We start from the raw sequence: 17,223 nt of genomic DNA on the forward strand, positions 1-17,223 counted from the left end.
CCTCTTTCTCACTGATGAAGTTATTTAAAGTTTGTGGCTTGTCTGCTATATTCCAGGCACCGCAAAGACAGGCCTCTTTCCTGTTCACTGAAGAAATAAAAGATGGAAACTGCATCTTTTTCTTTTTCACTTACTTGGCATGCTTGCATGCATGGGTATTTTATATTGGTTGGATTCTATGGGCAAACTTCCTTCCCATGAGAGGCAATAGCCTTGAGCAAGTATCCCATTCACTGCATGGCCATGGAGGCAGGTGGTGGAAGGCAAATAGTGATGAGCCAGGCAGTGGAGCCCTGTGTTTGCGTTCCCAGCTTAGATAGTAAGCCACTTGGGGACTTGGCACCACCTTTCAAATTCCTTGCCTGTGTCTCCTCTTTTTTTAAGTAAGGGTGTTAGATTTCAGGGAAATCTGAGTTCCTTTGGAGCTCACACCTGTAACATCTATCTATGTGCCGTAACGGCACAAAATTGAGCTAAAATGTTTAACTGGGAAGATGGATTTGTTTCCCAAAAAGGTAGAAAATAATAGAATCATCTTTTACTGTCTTTGCATCCTTATCCTTTCTGCCTCTTATTTTCAAAAGCACCAGTGATGCTGGTAGGAATGTAAGCTGGTGCAGCCACTCTGGAAAAAGGTAGGGAGGTTCCTCAAAAAGTTAAAAATAAAGCTACCTTATGACCCAACAATTGCACTACTGGGTATTTACCCCCAAGGTACAAATGTAGTGATCTAAAGGGACACCTATACCCCAATGTTTATAGCAGCAATGTCTATAGTAGTCAAACTATGGAAAGAGCTCAGCTATCTACTGACAGGTGAATAGATAAAGAAGATGTGGTATATATACACAATGGAATAATACTCAGCCATCAGAAAAATAAAATCTTGCCATTTGAAATGACATGGTTGGAACTAGAGGGTATAATGCTAAGCTAAATAAATAAATCAGAGAAAGACAATTACATGATTTTACTTATATGTGTAACTTAAGAAACAAAATAGAGGTGCATAAGGGAAGGGAGGGAGAAATAAAACAAGATGAAATCAGAGAGGGAGACAAACCATAAGAGACTCTTAATTCGGAGTACCTGGGTGGCTCAGGTCATGATCCGGGGTTCTGGGATCGAGTCCCACATCAAACACCCTATAGGGAGTCTGCTTCTCCCTCTGCCTATGTCTCTGCCTCTCTCTGTGTCTCTTATGAATAAAGAAAATCTTAAAAAAAAATTCTAGGAAATAAACAAGGTTGCTGGGGAGGGGAGGGAGTGAGGGGATGGGGTAACTGGGTGATGAGCATTGAGGGCATGTGATGTAATGAGCACTGGTTGTTATATACTAATGAATCAAAAAAAAAAGTGATGAATCACTGAACTCTACCTCTGAAACCAATAATGCACTTTATGTTAATTAATTGAATTTAAATTAAACTAAACAAAGCAAAACACCAGTGAGCTGCCCAGTGCATTTGGTAAGTAAACATCCCACAGTTGGAAAACAAGGATCCAACAGCTGAGCTGTTTCTGTCTGTCCTCTGAGGAGTGTGCACCCAGCTGATCCTGCTCAACAGCTTTCCTGGAGGGACGTCAGCCATCTCTTTGGGAGACATTCGCTTGGGGATGGGAGGGCAGGCTTTAGCCACAGAAACCAGCCAGAGAAACCAAACAGGTTTACCTGGCCCACAGGGGGATTGGACCTCTGACCTTGGCCTAATTAACTACCAGACCAGTTACACTGAAAGGAAAAACAACAGGATCTGGCACCTGCTCTTCCTCTGTAGATCCTCTCCATCCCTTCCCTTCCCCTATGTGGGGAGGTATGTAAACGGTGGTTCCCTATCTGTTTCTTGCCTTTCATTCCTGGGAGGTCAACTGTATCACAATACTGTGAATGACTTTAATGCCACCAAAATGACCATGTAACAATGGTTAAAGTAGTAAATTTTCTGTAAATTTTACAACACAAAAATTGTTTATTGTTCTGGGTGGTGAGCTGAATTTATTGTGGGACTGCAAAATGAGAGATTTTACAGAACTCTCCTTGAGTTCTACATCTAAACAATGCTATCATGGTTCAGACAGTCTTGAGTCCCCCTCAGTAATTGCCTTTGGAGTCTTTAGCACATTCATAATTCTTCCTTTGTGTGCCAGTGTCTTTGAGTCTTCCCATTAGAAGTCCTTTGGATTCAATTATTTGTTTATGGATCTATTTCCTTCCTCATTGAAGGCGATGTCTGGCCCGCTGTTGTTCAGTGAGTGTTTTTATGTATAATAAATGAATGACCACATTAGTGATATAAGTCCTTGGCTCCGTAGCTCCTTCAAGAGCCTAACCACACTTTCTGAAGTCTCCCCACCCCGACTCATCTCTCTCCCTCATTACTCTCCACTTTGTTTATTTGCTAGGTGCTTATGTACCTGTTTTTTTCTTCCCCATTATAAAGCAAGACTTGGAAGGATGGAGACATCCTGTGTCTTGCTCTCTTGGCTTCTCTCTATTGAATGAGTAAATCTCTCTGTGATTGAACTTTTGAAAATAATAAAATTTGTTCAGATTAGCCTGGGAGCATAAAGTAAGGAGTGAAGATGGATAATGTCTTAAGGAAGCACAATAAAAAGTGAAAATGATGGATAAATATCCTGCAATTTTTCACACATGGCTCACGCCAGTTTCAGAGGCACTCTCAGACAGAAATACTGAGTAGTTTTTGAGCAATGTCACTATCATGGAATTCTGTATCACCTTGAAGTGCTTACTTGGTAATGCTCACTTGATAGTGTAAAGTTGGGCAGTCCAGGTGGCTCAGTGGTTTAGCGCCGCCTTCAGCCCAGGGCCTGATTCTGGAGACCCAGAATCGAGTCCCATGTCAGGATCCCTGCATGGAGCCTGCTTCTCCCTTTGCCTGTGTCTCTCTGTCTCTCATGAATAAATAAAACCTTTTTTAAAAAAATGATAGTGTAAAGTTTTGTATGGCTTTTAAAAATTGCAGTAAAATTTATGTACAGTAAAATACACTCATCTTCAGTGTTCAGTTAAATGAATTTTGACAGATAAGTACACCCCATGTACCTAATACTCCAGTCAAGATACAGAACATTTCCCTTGCCCCAAAAAGCTCCCCATTGCATTATTCTACACCCCAGATTCCCACTCCAAAAAGCAGCCACTGCTCCAGGGGAGGTCACCATGCATTTGGTTTCTTGCTCTTCAACTTTATATAAATGGAATTATGCATGTCTGTTTGGGTTCTTTCATTCCATGTAATGTTTTTTAGGTTCATCAATAATGTTGCTTATGACAGTAGTTCCTTCCTTTTCATCACTGAGTAATACCCTATTATGTGATTATACCACAGTTTGTCCATACTCCTATTGATGGACATTTTGAGTTTTTTTAAAAGATTTTATTTATTTATTCATGAGAGACACAGAGAGAGACAGAGAGGCAGAGACACAGGCAGAGGGAGAAGCAGGCTCCATGCAGGGAGCTCAACGTGGGACTCAATCCCGGGACTCCAGGATCAGGCCCTGGGTTGAAGGTGGCGCTAAACTTCTGAGCCATCCAGGCTGCCCAGATGGACATTTTGATGGGTTCCAGTTTTTGGCTCTTAATAATAAAGGTTCAATACACATTCTTGTAAAGCACTTTTATGGATGTAAGTTTTTACTTATCTTGGGTGCATACCTAGAAGTGGGGATATTGCTAATTCATAGGTCATGTGTATGTGGGGTTTTTTTTGGTAGTTTTTGTTTTGGTTTGGTTTATAATTTAAATTTTGTTAGTTAACATATAGTGCACATATGTTTAATCTTATGTGAAGCTACAGACGATGTTAGACAATTCTAATTGCCCATATCTGTAACAACTCTCGGTAGAGTACATCTTTTTAACTTTAGCCATTTGTTTTGTTTTTGTTAAGATTTTTATTATTTATTTATTTATATATTCATTCATTCATTCATTCATTCATTCATTCATTCATGACAGATGCAGAGAGAGAGAGGCAGAGACATAGGCAGAGGGAGAAGCAAGCTCCATGCAGCCCGATGTGGGACTCGATCCCAGGACCCCGGGATCATGCCCTGAGCCAAAGGCAAACATTAAACCACTGAGCCACCCAGACATCCCAACTTTAGCCATTTGAATGGGAGTAGAGTAGTATCTCATTTAAATATATATATATTGTTTACATTGAGTTGAATTCTCCCTATGTAGTAGTGTACAGGTTTTGACAAATGTACAGAATCATGAAATGCCACCACAAGATAGGGAAAAATTCTGTCAGCCCCCTGAAAATTCTTCCATGTTCTCTATCAACCTCACGCCACCCTGAGCCTTGATATGTTTTCTTTCTGTATAATTTTGCCTTTCCTAGTCCTGGCTTACCAGGACTCATTAGCTGTAATTTTTTTCATAGTTTTCAAATTCATCATTGTCATAGATGCATGTCATTTTAAAGGTCAACTCTTTTCTATCAAGTTTATCATGATAAACAGCAGTCTCTTCCCACCTCTCTTGGGTTTCTGATTCCACTTTCAACTCTTTCAGCCCTTTTTTTGTTATATGCTTTTTCAATTTGAAAGAATCATGCTTCTATTACTTGATATTTCCATTTTCATTTATGGAAGAAAAGGATTTAGCTCTTGTTTAGTTCCCACCACCCACACATATACCTGTCTGTGTCTAATAGAGACCTCCCAGTAGAGATACATCATAATTTTTTAAAAGTTATTTAGATTACTGAGTCTATGTAGTATAAGCAGGAGATGCTGTGGAATGTACCTTAATTCTGTTTCCTATCTTGAATAATGTTTTTCTAGAGGTGTTAATTCTTCTTTTCTTGGTTCTCTGTGGACCTACTTCTTTTTCGTATCCAGACTTTCTGACAGAAGTGTTTACCTCCTTCTCATATGTTCAGACAAATGAGATAATTTCACAGTTACAGTTATTTTCTTGGATTTGTTCTTCATGGAGTCCTCTGCCTTCCTGCTTTGTCTTTGGTTGCTCTCCAGGCCAGTTACAGAGCTGCTTTTCTGAGTTCTCCATCATCTCTCTCAGGGTCAAGAAAATAGGAACCAGTAGGCATCAGCAAAGCCAGGAATAATGTGCATGCATGTATAAATACAGATGAACACATCCATTAATTTTGACCTGTTGGCCTATTTTAGGAGTCATGTGTACACATGGGTCCCTTGAAGTCCAGTCTAGCATATAAGAAAGAGTTCATTCTAGTTTTTTCCCTTTCTTGTAACTCCCTTTTGTGACAGTCAGAAACATGGCTTCCAGCATTAATACATTTCCTTAGTTCATCAGTTCCTCAACCAATCTCTGCCTTCATACCACAGCTTCTACATGGATGTCCTCCTCAGTCAGTTCTCTCTCTCATAGCTCATGTCAGTCTGCCGTTCCTCACGCCCAGTTCGTGGGTGTGGATGCCCTTCTCTTCACCCTCTTCCTGCAGACCCCTTACCCCATGCATGCCCACCTTGTTTTGCCTGGGCTCTGACATGTCATGCCAATCTGGCCTGCTGTGTGGATGTCCTCTCCTTGCAAATGCCTAAATTGCCCAGTCCCACCTAATGCCTCAGGGCTCAGTTGTTCAAGAAGGGAAGCAGTTGTTCAAGATATACCTCTTGATTCTGTCTCCTGTGCCCCAGTGCTTTCCTTTGTTCAGTCTTTCCCAAAGAATTAATTCTGGCCACTCATTTGCTCAATTAAACCCAAGATCTGAGTGCCCTTGAATATTTGCCTATTCCCAGCTAACTCATGAGCGACTCTTATTGATGCAAAATGTGTCCAGCATCTTTTCATCTCTCCCCATTTTTGCTTTACCTCCTAGTCTTCTTCCCACTGTTCCTCTTTCTGCTATGTCTCATCTCCTGCAATCCATTATTTTTTTTCCTAAAGATTTTATTTATTTATTCATGAGAGGAACACAGAGAGAACAGAGGTATAGGCAGAGGGGGAAGCAGGCTCCCCATGGGGAGTCTGATGTGTGAATCAATCCCAGGACCGTGGGATCACTCCCTGAGCCTAAGGCAGATGCTAAACCACTGAGCCACCCAGGTGCCCCCCCTCCCCGCCCCAATCCATTCTTACATAGCAGCCAGCCTGATCTTCTGATCTTTTAAAAGCATGAGGCATGATGTCATTCAGAATTCCAATGGCTTCCCATTGTGCTTAGAATACAAACAAAGTTCCTCCATGGCATGTAATATCTCCAGTAATCAATCCTGGCTGCATATCAATATCACCACGGGATCTTTTCAGAAGCACTAAGCTTGGGTCCCACCTGAGTCCAATTAAATTGGAATATTTGAGATGTGGCTCAGGCATCAGTATTTTTAAAAGTTCCCTGGTAAATCTAATGGGCAGCCAGGGTTGAGAATTATGCCTCCCTCAGACCACCATCTTATTGCCTTTTCTCCTTTTATGACTGGTTCCATTCATATCCTAGGAGTGGCCTTTCCTTGATTACCTGATCTAAAATAATGTCCCATGTTACTGGTCATTTTCTGCCAAACGCTTCTTACTTAGTACTGCCATTATCTGAAATCCCCTTATTTCTGTATTTTTATTTTTTGTATGAAAGTAGTCTTCATGATAACCTTTGCTCTCTCCTACACCATGGTGATCAGACTAGTGTTAAATAAATATTTATTGAGTGATTCCGTGTAGCAGGGAGAAAAACCAAGTAAAGGGCCCTGTTGTATAGGAGCCAGAAAGGGTGCAGTAGCAAGAGATAATCTGGCAGGTGAGATGACATGGAGCAGATGCCAGAATCTTAACTGATGGAGATGATCTAAGAAACCAGATAAAGGAAGCAGCTGTGGCAATGGAATTAGGAACTCTCAGATATTTTCATTTCAGACGGGAGAGATTTTTATTCTGAATTGGTCCAGTCCCAGGAAAACAGAAATGGCTGGTTTCCCAAATGGAAGAGCCACCCTTAGCTTAGAATCACTTTTGATGTTCACCATGGTTGCTATAAACTCTTTCCACTCCTCTACCCTTCTGTTTTCTTTAGGTATGATTGAAGTACAACATTTTATTAGTTTCAGGTGTACAACATAATAATTCAATATTTGCTTTTTGTTTTTGTTTTTGTTTTAGAAAAAGATTTTATTTCATTGGGAGTGAGAAAGAGAAAGAGTGCATGGGCAGGGGGAGCAGAGGGAGAGGGAGAAGCAGATTCCCCACTGAGCAGGAATCCCAATGGGGGACTTGATCCCAGTACCCTGAGATCATGACCTGAGCAGAAAGTAGCCACTTAACTGACTGAGCCACTCAGACGCCCCAGTGATTCCATATTTATGTTTATTGCAAAATGTTCATCATAATAAGCCTAGTTAACATATATTAGCATGCATGGTTACAAAATTATTTTTCCTTGTAATATATTAATATTTTATATTGATAACATTTATATCTATATATTGTAATAATAAGACTTATTGTCTTATCAACTTTTAAATATGCAACACAGAATTATTGACTATGGTTGCCATGCTGTAGATTACATCCCTGAGACTTCATTATTTTATAACTTGAAGTTTGTACCTTTTCATTCCCTTCACCCATGTCGCCCTCATCTGCACACTCTTATCTCTGGCGACCACCAATCTGTTCTAGATATCTATCGGCTTGCAAAGTCACTCTTTGAGACTGACATTTCACCTAAATCTAGGTAAGACTGGCCCTCTGAGTTCACCATCCCCTACCATTCTCTTCATTTTAAGAATCTACTAATTTTCAAAAGCATCCAAGATTCCCACCACTTCATACTACTTATTGATTATGCTTGTTTGATAGAACCTTCACTGTCTCTTTGCATCGTGATGCATTTGGAAGCCTTAGAAGCATACATATTTAACTATAATTATCCTGTTTTAAATATGAGGATCAGTTGGAAAACCACCTTCTTGCTTGTATCCCTTGCAGGTATTAGCAATTGAATTTATGGGTTCCTGACAGTGTATGATTAAAGCTCCAGAGATAGACACTATTCTGCTACTACCTAATGCCAAGCAAAATGAACATTCTACAAATTCAGTGTGGTAATTTTGTGCCTTTAGACAGGGGTTATACTCAAACCACAATCCTAGAGAAGACTTAGGAGGTAAAAAAGAAAAAAAAAGTTCTCAAAAATGACAGGTTTCAAAAGCATAATTCTGTGATGAATGGCTGCCCAAAAATACTGTTTACAGAAGTACAGAGAAATTCCTCTCTGACAGTGGAGCAAAGTCCAAACTGTTACATCTTGGTTTTGTAGGACACAGGGAGATGAAAACTGCTTGGAAGAGATCATTGTTTCTCAGCTTTCATGCCCTTCCCCCGCCCCAGGATGAGCCTAAAGCTATTCATTCAAGCAAAGGCAACCTTCCTGAGGCAGCAGAACCTACCAGTGATGTTTAGCTTGGTTTTCTTCTTATACTTGGCTCTCTTGTACACTTTGGCATCCAAAATTGGGAGCAGTGTTTCCTGTTCATGTATCTTTTTCTCAACTGTGGGCTTTGATATAAACCTATAATGATTTCACAGAATAGTACCCTAATTCTTTCCTGTAAAAAAATAGCAAAATTCTTTAAATTTTGAATACTGACAGTATAAAACTTTATAAAATATTATTAAATTTATGCTTAAGGTAAATTCAACCTTTTTGGGTAATATAGAATATATCCAGAATATATTGTGTGTCTTTTTTTCTGGATGATTTCATGTAGAACAACTTACAAGACAGTTCTAGAACCCTATTGGCAGATGCCTAAAGTTTTATTAACAGTTTGCATCTACTTACTCTATGTATGTGGCTGCTTTACAACATATGTACCACCCACAACCAGGTTTGTTTAAGCAACATGACCAACTTGATGCCTGATGGACATGGGGAATGAGGAAAATCATTGTAGTCAGTTACTTCTAGTAGGTATTCAGTATATATTTAATATAAGTTATCTGTTTATGGATAAGTTGTAAACTCTCCTTACCAGATAGAGGGTAGAAAAGCATCCATAGGAGTATGTGTATTTATTGAAATTTTTATAAAGAAGTTAAAGGCTTTATTTAAAGCCTCATCAGGCCAGCAATTTTTTTTTTTTTTTTATTGGGGTATGAATAGCATTGCCAAGAATTGTTTAAAACGGTCTTTTATTGTTTGTTTGTTTCAACTTTTTTAGGTGCAAATATTTATATATGTAAGATTTGCCATTTCAGTTTAAGACTGTTCCAGAACAGTGGTTCTTCACCTGAGAATTGAGATAAGAGAGAGACTACGTAAATTATTTTAAAGTATTTTAATAGTATAGGGTGACTTGTAGAGTGTATATACATGGTTGAAAGACCTTCATTCACGCAAAAATGCTTACTGAATGACTGTAAGGTGTTAGGTATTAAGAAGTTGAGCAGGGATCCCTGGGTGGCGCAGTGGTTTGGCGCCTGCCTTTGGCCCAGGGCGCGATCCTGGAGACCTGGGATCGAATCCCCACATCGGGCTCCCGGTGCATGGAGCCTGCTTCTCCCTCTGCCTGTGTCTCTGCCTCTCTCTCTCTCTCTCTGTGACTATCATAAATAAATAAAATAGCAAAAATTTAAGAAGTTGAGCAGTCTTCTGTCTTGTTTTTGTTGTTGTTATTCTTCCTTTCTCCAAAGGAGCAGAGATGAGGCATGTTTCTATGTGAATTTTAAATCCTTTATCTGTAAATATAATAAAGCTCTAAAATAGATTTAGATTTTGATGTAATAAACCAAAATGTACACATTCTAAGTAGTTGCCTCTTGGATTACATCCCAGTATTCCAATAGAATTTGAGGATGTATATTGCTAATATTTTTATTAATATAAATATATCAGATAACATAAAAGATTATGTTTTCTTATTCCCCAACAGGTTGGTACAGAGGATATACCCTCCAGAACAAATCTAAAAAGGTATGGTTTAACATTTAATTTTTAAATTTGGATCTGTCTGCCACTTTTGGATTATGTTACCTAATCCCATTTTCTGCTCATCGCTGCCTCTAGCTCTAGTTTGTGTTTTCTGTGATGGCTTATTCTTTAGATCTGAAAACAAATTATCTGACTTCAGTGTTTAAGTAAAATAGAACAAATCCCATTGATTGCATTTCCCACCAGGCAACTTAAGGATAAAGGCCAGAGGTGAATTCACACACTAGCTAGGGCCCTTGTAGGCTTCTTGCTCTCCGTCCCTCAAGCTAAGCAGGGTGGTGATACAATGACATTATTAGGTTGGCTGTCTCCTTCAGGGGGTTCCCATGCTGCTTCTTTGTCCATGAGCTACAGTGCTAATAACCCAGAACTAAAGCATCTCCCATTTGTACTTGACTCTACCCTTTATTAAAAAATGGATAAGCCAGAGTAGTAGTTTTGAAACTGTGAACTTCATGACTCCAAATAATACATCATGAGATCAACATAGTGTATTATTAACCAACATTGTCCAAAACCCAAAACTCTGAGAAGTAGAAAAGAAAATGGAATGCCATGAAAACTACTGTTTTATGAAACTTTGTGTGAGGTACATATTTTTTAAATGTATTTTAAATTGTATTTTAAGTATAGTTAAGTATTTGGTTGCCATGAAAATGTATCTCATCATGGTCAGAGACTTTGAAAAATACTGACCCTAGCAGGTTCCTATACCCAGTGCCAAAACTACTCATCATCAAGCTAAAGAAAATCTATTAGTAACGTTAATACCCCCCTTGGTTAATTTTAGGTCAGGTCAGTGCTTTTTCTTTGACACTGCACTCTGGGGCAGCAATGCATGTCAGCACTTTGTTTTGAAAGAGCAACATTGATAGGACCATAGTATTTCACAGTTAGTTCACATGCAAAAAAGCTAATTAGGAGAGAGGTCCAAGAAACATTTTAGAATTTATCAGGAAGCATGTGAAAAAAAAAATAACCACAGTTGTTATTTTTCACATGTGGAATGAGATATAAGTAATCTGAGCACACAACTTCAGAAGAGCTCAAGGCCTAGAGAAACACCGTTTTACAAGATTGTAGTCATTAGGAACCAGCACTGTTTGGATCAGGCTTTCCATATATTTGGCTCTGATGTCACACTCACTGTTTGTACATTTACACATATATACACAGACACAATTTTGTTAATGTTGACGATTTAATAATCTTCCAAAATAGAGGAATGTTTGCTTATAATGTGTCAACTCTCACAATCTGTCCTTTTATCCCTCCCCAAATTCTAATGCTGAATTTTTCTGCCCACAGTTAGATTCCTGGGCCACATGTTTTCGTTTTCAACTTAACTATTTTCATTTAATCTCTTGCTGACTTTAATTTCTCCAGGCCTTAAATAGGGACCCAGGACGGGGACATTTTGTTATGAATGAGAGTGTAAAGAAAACTAAAGCCTTTCTTTCTTTCAGGATCCTTGTCTGTAGTTTAGAGATACTCCTACTTCTTGGTTTGGATTTAGCCCAATCCGTGTTTCTTTGACTGATAATTATAGGAATGATAGCTATTTCAAAGCATGATTGGAGTTAACTATTTTGAAGTTCTGAATTTATTAAAGAGCAAGAATACTTCCCCATCTTCAAAAAAAAAAAAAAAAGACCTTAACAAAATGAACAAAAACCCATTCTCAGATAAGATCACATGAACTAAAAGAACAAACACAATTCTTGATTTTTACTGGCGATTGTGAATCATGTTGAAACAAGGTCCCAGACCACACTTTTCCCTTTCAGAGGGCTTATAGTATGTAAGGATCCTTTTTGCACATAGAATACCTCAGTTTCTAAGGTGTCCTGTGATACCCTAACAGATCAATATCTATCCACCTTATGCCCTTGTTGTTGACTTTGAAAAGGAAATAGAGTGCTCTGCTAGGGTGTAAATGACATGTTCTGGGTATGTTTTTAATTTTTTTTGTTTTTATCTTCTTAAAACCCTTATTTAAACTTTAAATCTCACCCTTAAGAAGAATTGTTTCAGGAGGAGCTTCTTTTAGTTCTTGATAATTCGACTTTGTAATTCAATGAAATGATAGTACAAACAAGGATGGTGCATTTACTTGTTGATTTTTAAGTTGCAATATCTTCCTGGTGAAGAGCTCCCAGAAAAATCAAGGGAATTCAAATTCAATCATCATGAATTATGTTCAGCTTTTGACACCCTTTCATTAAGAGATCCAGCCTATTTGAAATGCTCTCTTAATGCTGTTTTCTTGTGTCTGCTGGTCTTTGGGGGAGGAGCTATTTGAAAGGCCTATTCTTTTAATGGAAATTTTTGGTGTCATTTATCAGCAGACAAAGCCATTTAGAGTGGTGATAAAATGAGCTAGTGGTTTTAGGAATTGAAGATGCCAGGAGCTTTGCAGAAACTGATTATTGATCCTGGCAGGATTGTGAAATTGTGGATAAGGGCAATATCTAGAAAATCATTGGTTTATTTTTTTTTCTCAAGTGAGTAGATTGCATTGAGAAAGGAAAATCAAAATTGAGATAGGCTATAAATTAGTAATATATCACCCAGGTTTATCCTGCTTTTCTGTGTGTCAAATGGCATTGGAAAAATTCTACAAGGCTCAGATTTACCAGAGCAATTAAATGGATATAAGTGGACATGTGCTGTCATGGGAGAATGGTGCCTACAAATAACAGAGCAGTAATGCAACAAAATAAATATTCTCTTAAAATGAAAGTCATCATGTCTATATGTTCAGTATAATGTAATCTGCTTAGATGTAACAACCTAAGATGTTTATATTTCAGATGCTTCTATCTTGGATTTCTCCCAATTATTAGTAGAAGACCAGTCATCAGATTATGCATGCACAAAAATTTTAATCGGCCCTTTACCTTCTTGATGAGAAAAATCTTCAAGGATATTCCCTGGGATGAGCAGTGTTACCTTATTTTAACCTCCAAATGTGGTTCCTTATAACTACTGCTTTAAGTAGTTCATCGTCGAATCTGGTTCTCTACCAGGATGGCAGTCAACAAGACATTTACCTCAGCTTAAAAGATAGAAGAGGGAATCCCTGGGTGGCTCAGAGGTTTAGCGCCTGCTTTCAGCCCAGGGCGTAATCCTGGAGGTCCCAGGGATCGAGTCCCACATCAGGCTCCCTGCATGGAGCCTGCTTCTCCCTCTGCTTCTCTCTCTGCCTGTGTCACTGCCTCTCTCTCTTTTTCTCTCTCTCTCTTTCTCTCTCTCTCTGTGTGTCTCTCATGAATAAATAAATAAAATCTTAAAAAAAAAGGACAGAAGAAAAAAGTTCACCCAATTTCCTTAGATACACTAAGGACAGATCTGGAGCTTCAGAATATCAGAAATTAGGTCCCAAAGGAATTCCATGTACATTGAATCTTTAACTGTTTGATCAGTTTTCCAAAATCACTTTGAATCCTGCCCCTGTAATGAAGGAAGTCAGTGTCAGCTTACCTTTGTGTGTGTTTTGGGTCTTATCAATAACAGATTAGCATAGTACTTTCTTATATACCCCCATGCATACCCCTTTCTCAGAGTGAGGAGGGGAAGGTAATATACTTTTTTTGTTTGTTTGTTCTTCCTGCCTGGCAGGAAAGGATGGTCATTTTGCTTTTGACTCAAGCAGTGGCAGGATCTACCCTGTCATCACCAAAGCTGGGAGCAGCTCAAGCTCAGATTTTCTTAGTTTCCTGTTGTATTGGCAAAGGGCTAAAATGGAGAAAGGAGAGTATTAGATAAGTATAGCACACACAACCAAACACAAGACTGACCCCAGTAGAAATTAACTAGTTTTCTGCCTCTGAATGGATTAAGGATCACTGGGTACACACACCCATCTTTGACCATGTCCCCCAGGTAGGAAGATATTCTTCTCCCATGTCTGTGCCCACCCTTCCCCCACAACACAGGGTGTCCACAGGGTTGCACTAACTTCCACAGGTACAGGGTGAGGCACTTCTACCTCTACTGGCCTAGCAGGCTAAGTTCCCAAAAACAGCAATGCCTTTTCCAGATGGCAGTTTCTCTATTTATTGATGAGTGTATTGCGCAGTTGAACAACAGAAGCCGTTGGCATTTTGGAAAACTCAGATCCATGACTTGCTTTCTGTTGGTTCCATCTGATCTTCACTTCTTCAGTTTCTACCGACCGGTTTCCAGTCCCTCTCTTAGGGCCCTCCTTCGGTGTTTATTCTCCCATGGGCAGTGTCACACCAGTGATACAGACTCACCTCTTAAGACTGTAGAATGGAAAGCAATTTGAGACTGGGAAATGCTAAAAATAACCAGATAACTAGTACTAATTGATTGGGGGTGCATTTGGCTTAAGTGAAAGTGCTGAGAAGGGATTGTTTCAGAAAATCACTGTAATTTTATGGGCCACTAAGTACATAGTCCTTCATGTCACTAATTATGTGAAACCCTTTCAGGGCAACAGTTCATGGCATGTAGGATCTGGAGGGTTTTAGGAGCTCGCTGTGGAACTCCTTATCATTATTGCAGCTCTGAGCTGACGCAGACACGTTTGCCTGCCCACTTACAGAGTGTTTCTCCCATGCGTTGGGAATCCCAATCTTAATTTCTGTCTTTCCAGCCATGCTTTCATTTAGGCTCAGTTAGGGTGATAGGTCCTGCGAGCCTGACTGCACAGTCTAGCAACTATCCTGGTACCCTGTCTCCTCTTCATTCATTCTTGATGCCATTTGTGTTCTTTACCCCGAGATTTGTATGGCCATATAACCAATGTTCTTCTCTTGTAGGGTATTTTCCCTGAAACGTATATCCATTTGAAGGAGGCAACCGTGGAAGACCGAGGGTAAGTTCCAGTCCCAGGAAGACTCCTAAAAACCGGTGAACGCATCAGATGATCATTGAAGAGTCTCTCAGGGGCTTTATTTCTCTTATCTCTGTCAGTTGCACCTCTCACAAGAGAGAGAAGTGAATAAAATTTTTTTCCTGATATGATTCCTTCGTTTATAATTGCTCCTCTCTGGCATCCTTCACCAGAATAATATAGACAGACAATGAATGAATGGAGGGCCTTTGCCTTCCTTTTGCACTATCTGCTCACTGAGTATGTGCCTGCACATGTGTGCACACATGCATGTCTGGCATTCTTTTGCTGTAAGATCTCTGAGAACCCCCAATTTGGCCACCTTGGGGTAGAGATGAGCAAGCTGTATCTTGCAGTGATCAGCTCTGGAGCTTAGACCAGGCAGTTAGTCTTACTGCACCTTGGACTTTGCCAATACAAATTGGAGGAAGTAAATCGAGCCCTGCATCAGTTGTGAGCTCCACGTGAAATTAGGGGAAATACTGTGTGTGAAGATGCTCTGCAGATAAAATCCATTAAGTTTTGGATATTCTAATTTCTCATCCACCTTACCATTTGTCCTGGAAAGTACTGCCTCTGTGGTGGCTGAGGAGGAGTAAGACACAGCCTGAGGTGAGAGAAAGAGGCTGCTGGGTTGGTGAGCCCAAGGGCAGGAGAATTAAGGAGGGAAGGAGAGCCCGGAGCAGGACTGGAATCCCAGGGCTGATAAAGAGTGGAAGGATCAGAGTCACACAGACTCAAAGCAGCAAAGAACATTCTCCAATTTTAAGTTCTGCACCCACACTTTATAGACAAGACATAGAGACAGGCCCAAATTCACACAGCCCTTCAGTAGCAGAACCAAGATAACCAGGTGTCCCCCCCTCCTAGAGAATCTTCTTTCCTGTGGGCCATTTCTGAGCAGCCTCTGTTGTCATGAGCTGCCGCCATGCTGGTGGAAGGGCATGTAGGAAAGCATATTCCCACTAATGAGGGTTGTCAGATAAAAATACAGGGTGCTCAGTTAAGTTCGAAATTCAGATAACAACAAGTAATTGTTTACAGTAAATATGTCCTAGGTATTTAATGCATCATGTTTACACTAAAAAATTATTTTGTTCTATCTGAAATGCAAACTTAACTGGGCATCATGTAGTCTTAGTTAAGTCTGGCAATCCTACCTCTGTTTCCTATTTGTTTACTTGCTCTTAACTCTCCTTCTCAAAGGTCCTTGTGAGATCACCAGCCCCACGACCCTCGTGCCATGCACACTTCTCCACTCACCCTCCCTAATGAAATGGCTGCTTGGCAGGACCAGCTAAAATACTGGATTTTGGCTTCCATCCCTAGGAGTCACTGAAGCCAGCCCAGCTCAGTAGAGTCAGTCTCCAGTAGAGATGCAACATGGTGTGGTCCAGGCTGGGCCAAGGCCTGTTCCATTGCAGGATCCATTCATTTTGAGAGCTGTATTGCTAAGTCCCTTCTTTTCTCAGGTGCTTAGATATAATAGAGTCTGCTCAACAAATTTCCCCACAAGGGGTGCGTTTTATTTCCAGCCAGACCAGCCTGACACCTGTCTTTGAGCCATAGAGAATATGACCCCTGTCAAGCAAAGCAGGGATGATCCACCGGGAGTAACATGAGATCTGCCTGGTTGTTCTCCTTAGGCAAAATGAGACTGTGATTCCTGGTGAGCTTCCACTGGTGCAGGAGCTCACGTCGACACTGCGAGAATGGGCCGTCATCTGGCGCAAACTCTATGTGGTGAGCTTTCCCCTGGGTCTTGAAGCTGGTAATCTTATTTCTGGGCTCCTGGCCTGTCTGTCCTGCTGCAAGGTGTCAGCAATGTTTGGGCTCTGTGTGTGGAATAGGGTGTGTGTTAGCTGGACTGTACAGTGGCTGATAACCAGCACATTCTCACTGTCCTGGAGTTAGGGGCATTGGTGACCTAGGGATGGTGGAAGAAATGATGGGACTAGCTCCTAGTCTTGACGTGTATTCTGGTGGATAGGAACTTGACAGTGTTTCATTGGCTAGCCGCATGAGGACTCCCACTTTGGTCAGTGTCCTTATAGATTGCAACCTGAGTGGCTTTAATGAGCCACCGCCTAAAGAGTCTTTCTTTCCAAGGCCAACTCAAGGTGACTATTTCTTGCAACAATGGTTTGACCTCAGAATGCTATAAGACACCCCAAGTCAGTGGGAAATTTCACAGAAATCAGCACATTCTCTCCATGATGAACCATCATCACAAGTTGTGTGTAGGCTGGCAGTTAAGATAAGGTAGATCTGGCCTTTAATATCATCTGACTGAAAACACTGGGGGCTGTTCTCTTGCAAGAGGTCAGGAGTGCTCCAAGTCCCCTGGCAGCAATGTGCACACTAGGAAGCTCTTTCCTTGACACTGGAATGCACAAACATCTTTTTCTAATGTTCCCT

The 17,223-nt window shown here is 40.3% G+C and overlaps 1 protein-coding gene across 1 annotated transcript in view; it reads left to right on the forward strand.

Moving 5' to 3' along the window:
- The window catches only part of DOCK5 (dedicator of cytokinesis 5), a 211,821-nt gene that overhangs the window by 69,987 nt on the left and 124,611 nt on the right, over positions 1-17,223 (forward strand). Inside the window, exons 3-5 of the mRNA XM_072719500.1 lie at positions 9,886-9,926; positions 14,732-14,787; positions 16,452-16,548. Coding sequence (XP_072575601.1) covers positions 9,886-9,926; positions 14,732-14,787; positions 16,452-16,548 — 194 coding nt within the window. The remainder of the gene's footprint in view (positions 1-9,885; positions 9,927-14,731; positions 14,788-16,451; positions 16,549-17,223) is intronic.

This window comes from Vulpes vulpes, chromosome 9 (genome assembly GCF_048418805.1).
Source record: "Vulpes vulpes isolate BD-2025 chromosome 9, VulVul3, whole genome shotgun sequence".
NCBI lineage: Eukaryota > Metazoa > Chordata > Mammalia > Carnivora > Canidae > Vulpes > Vulpes vulpes.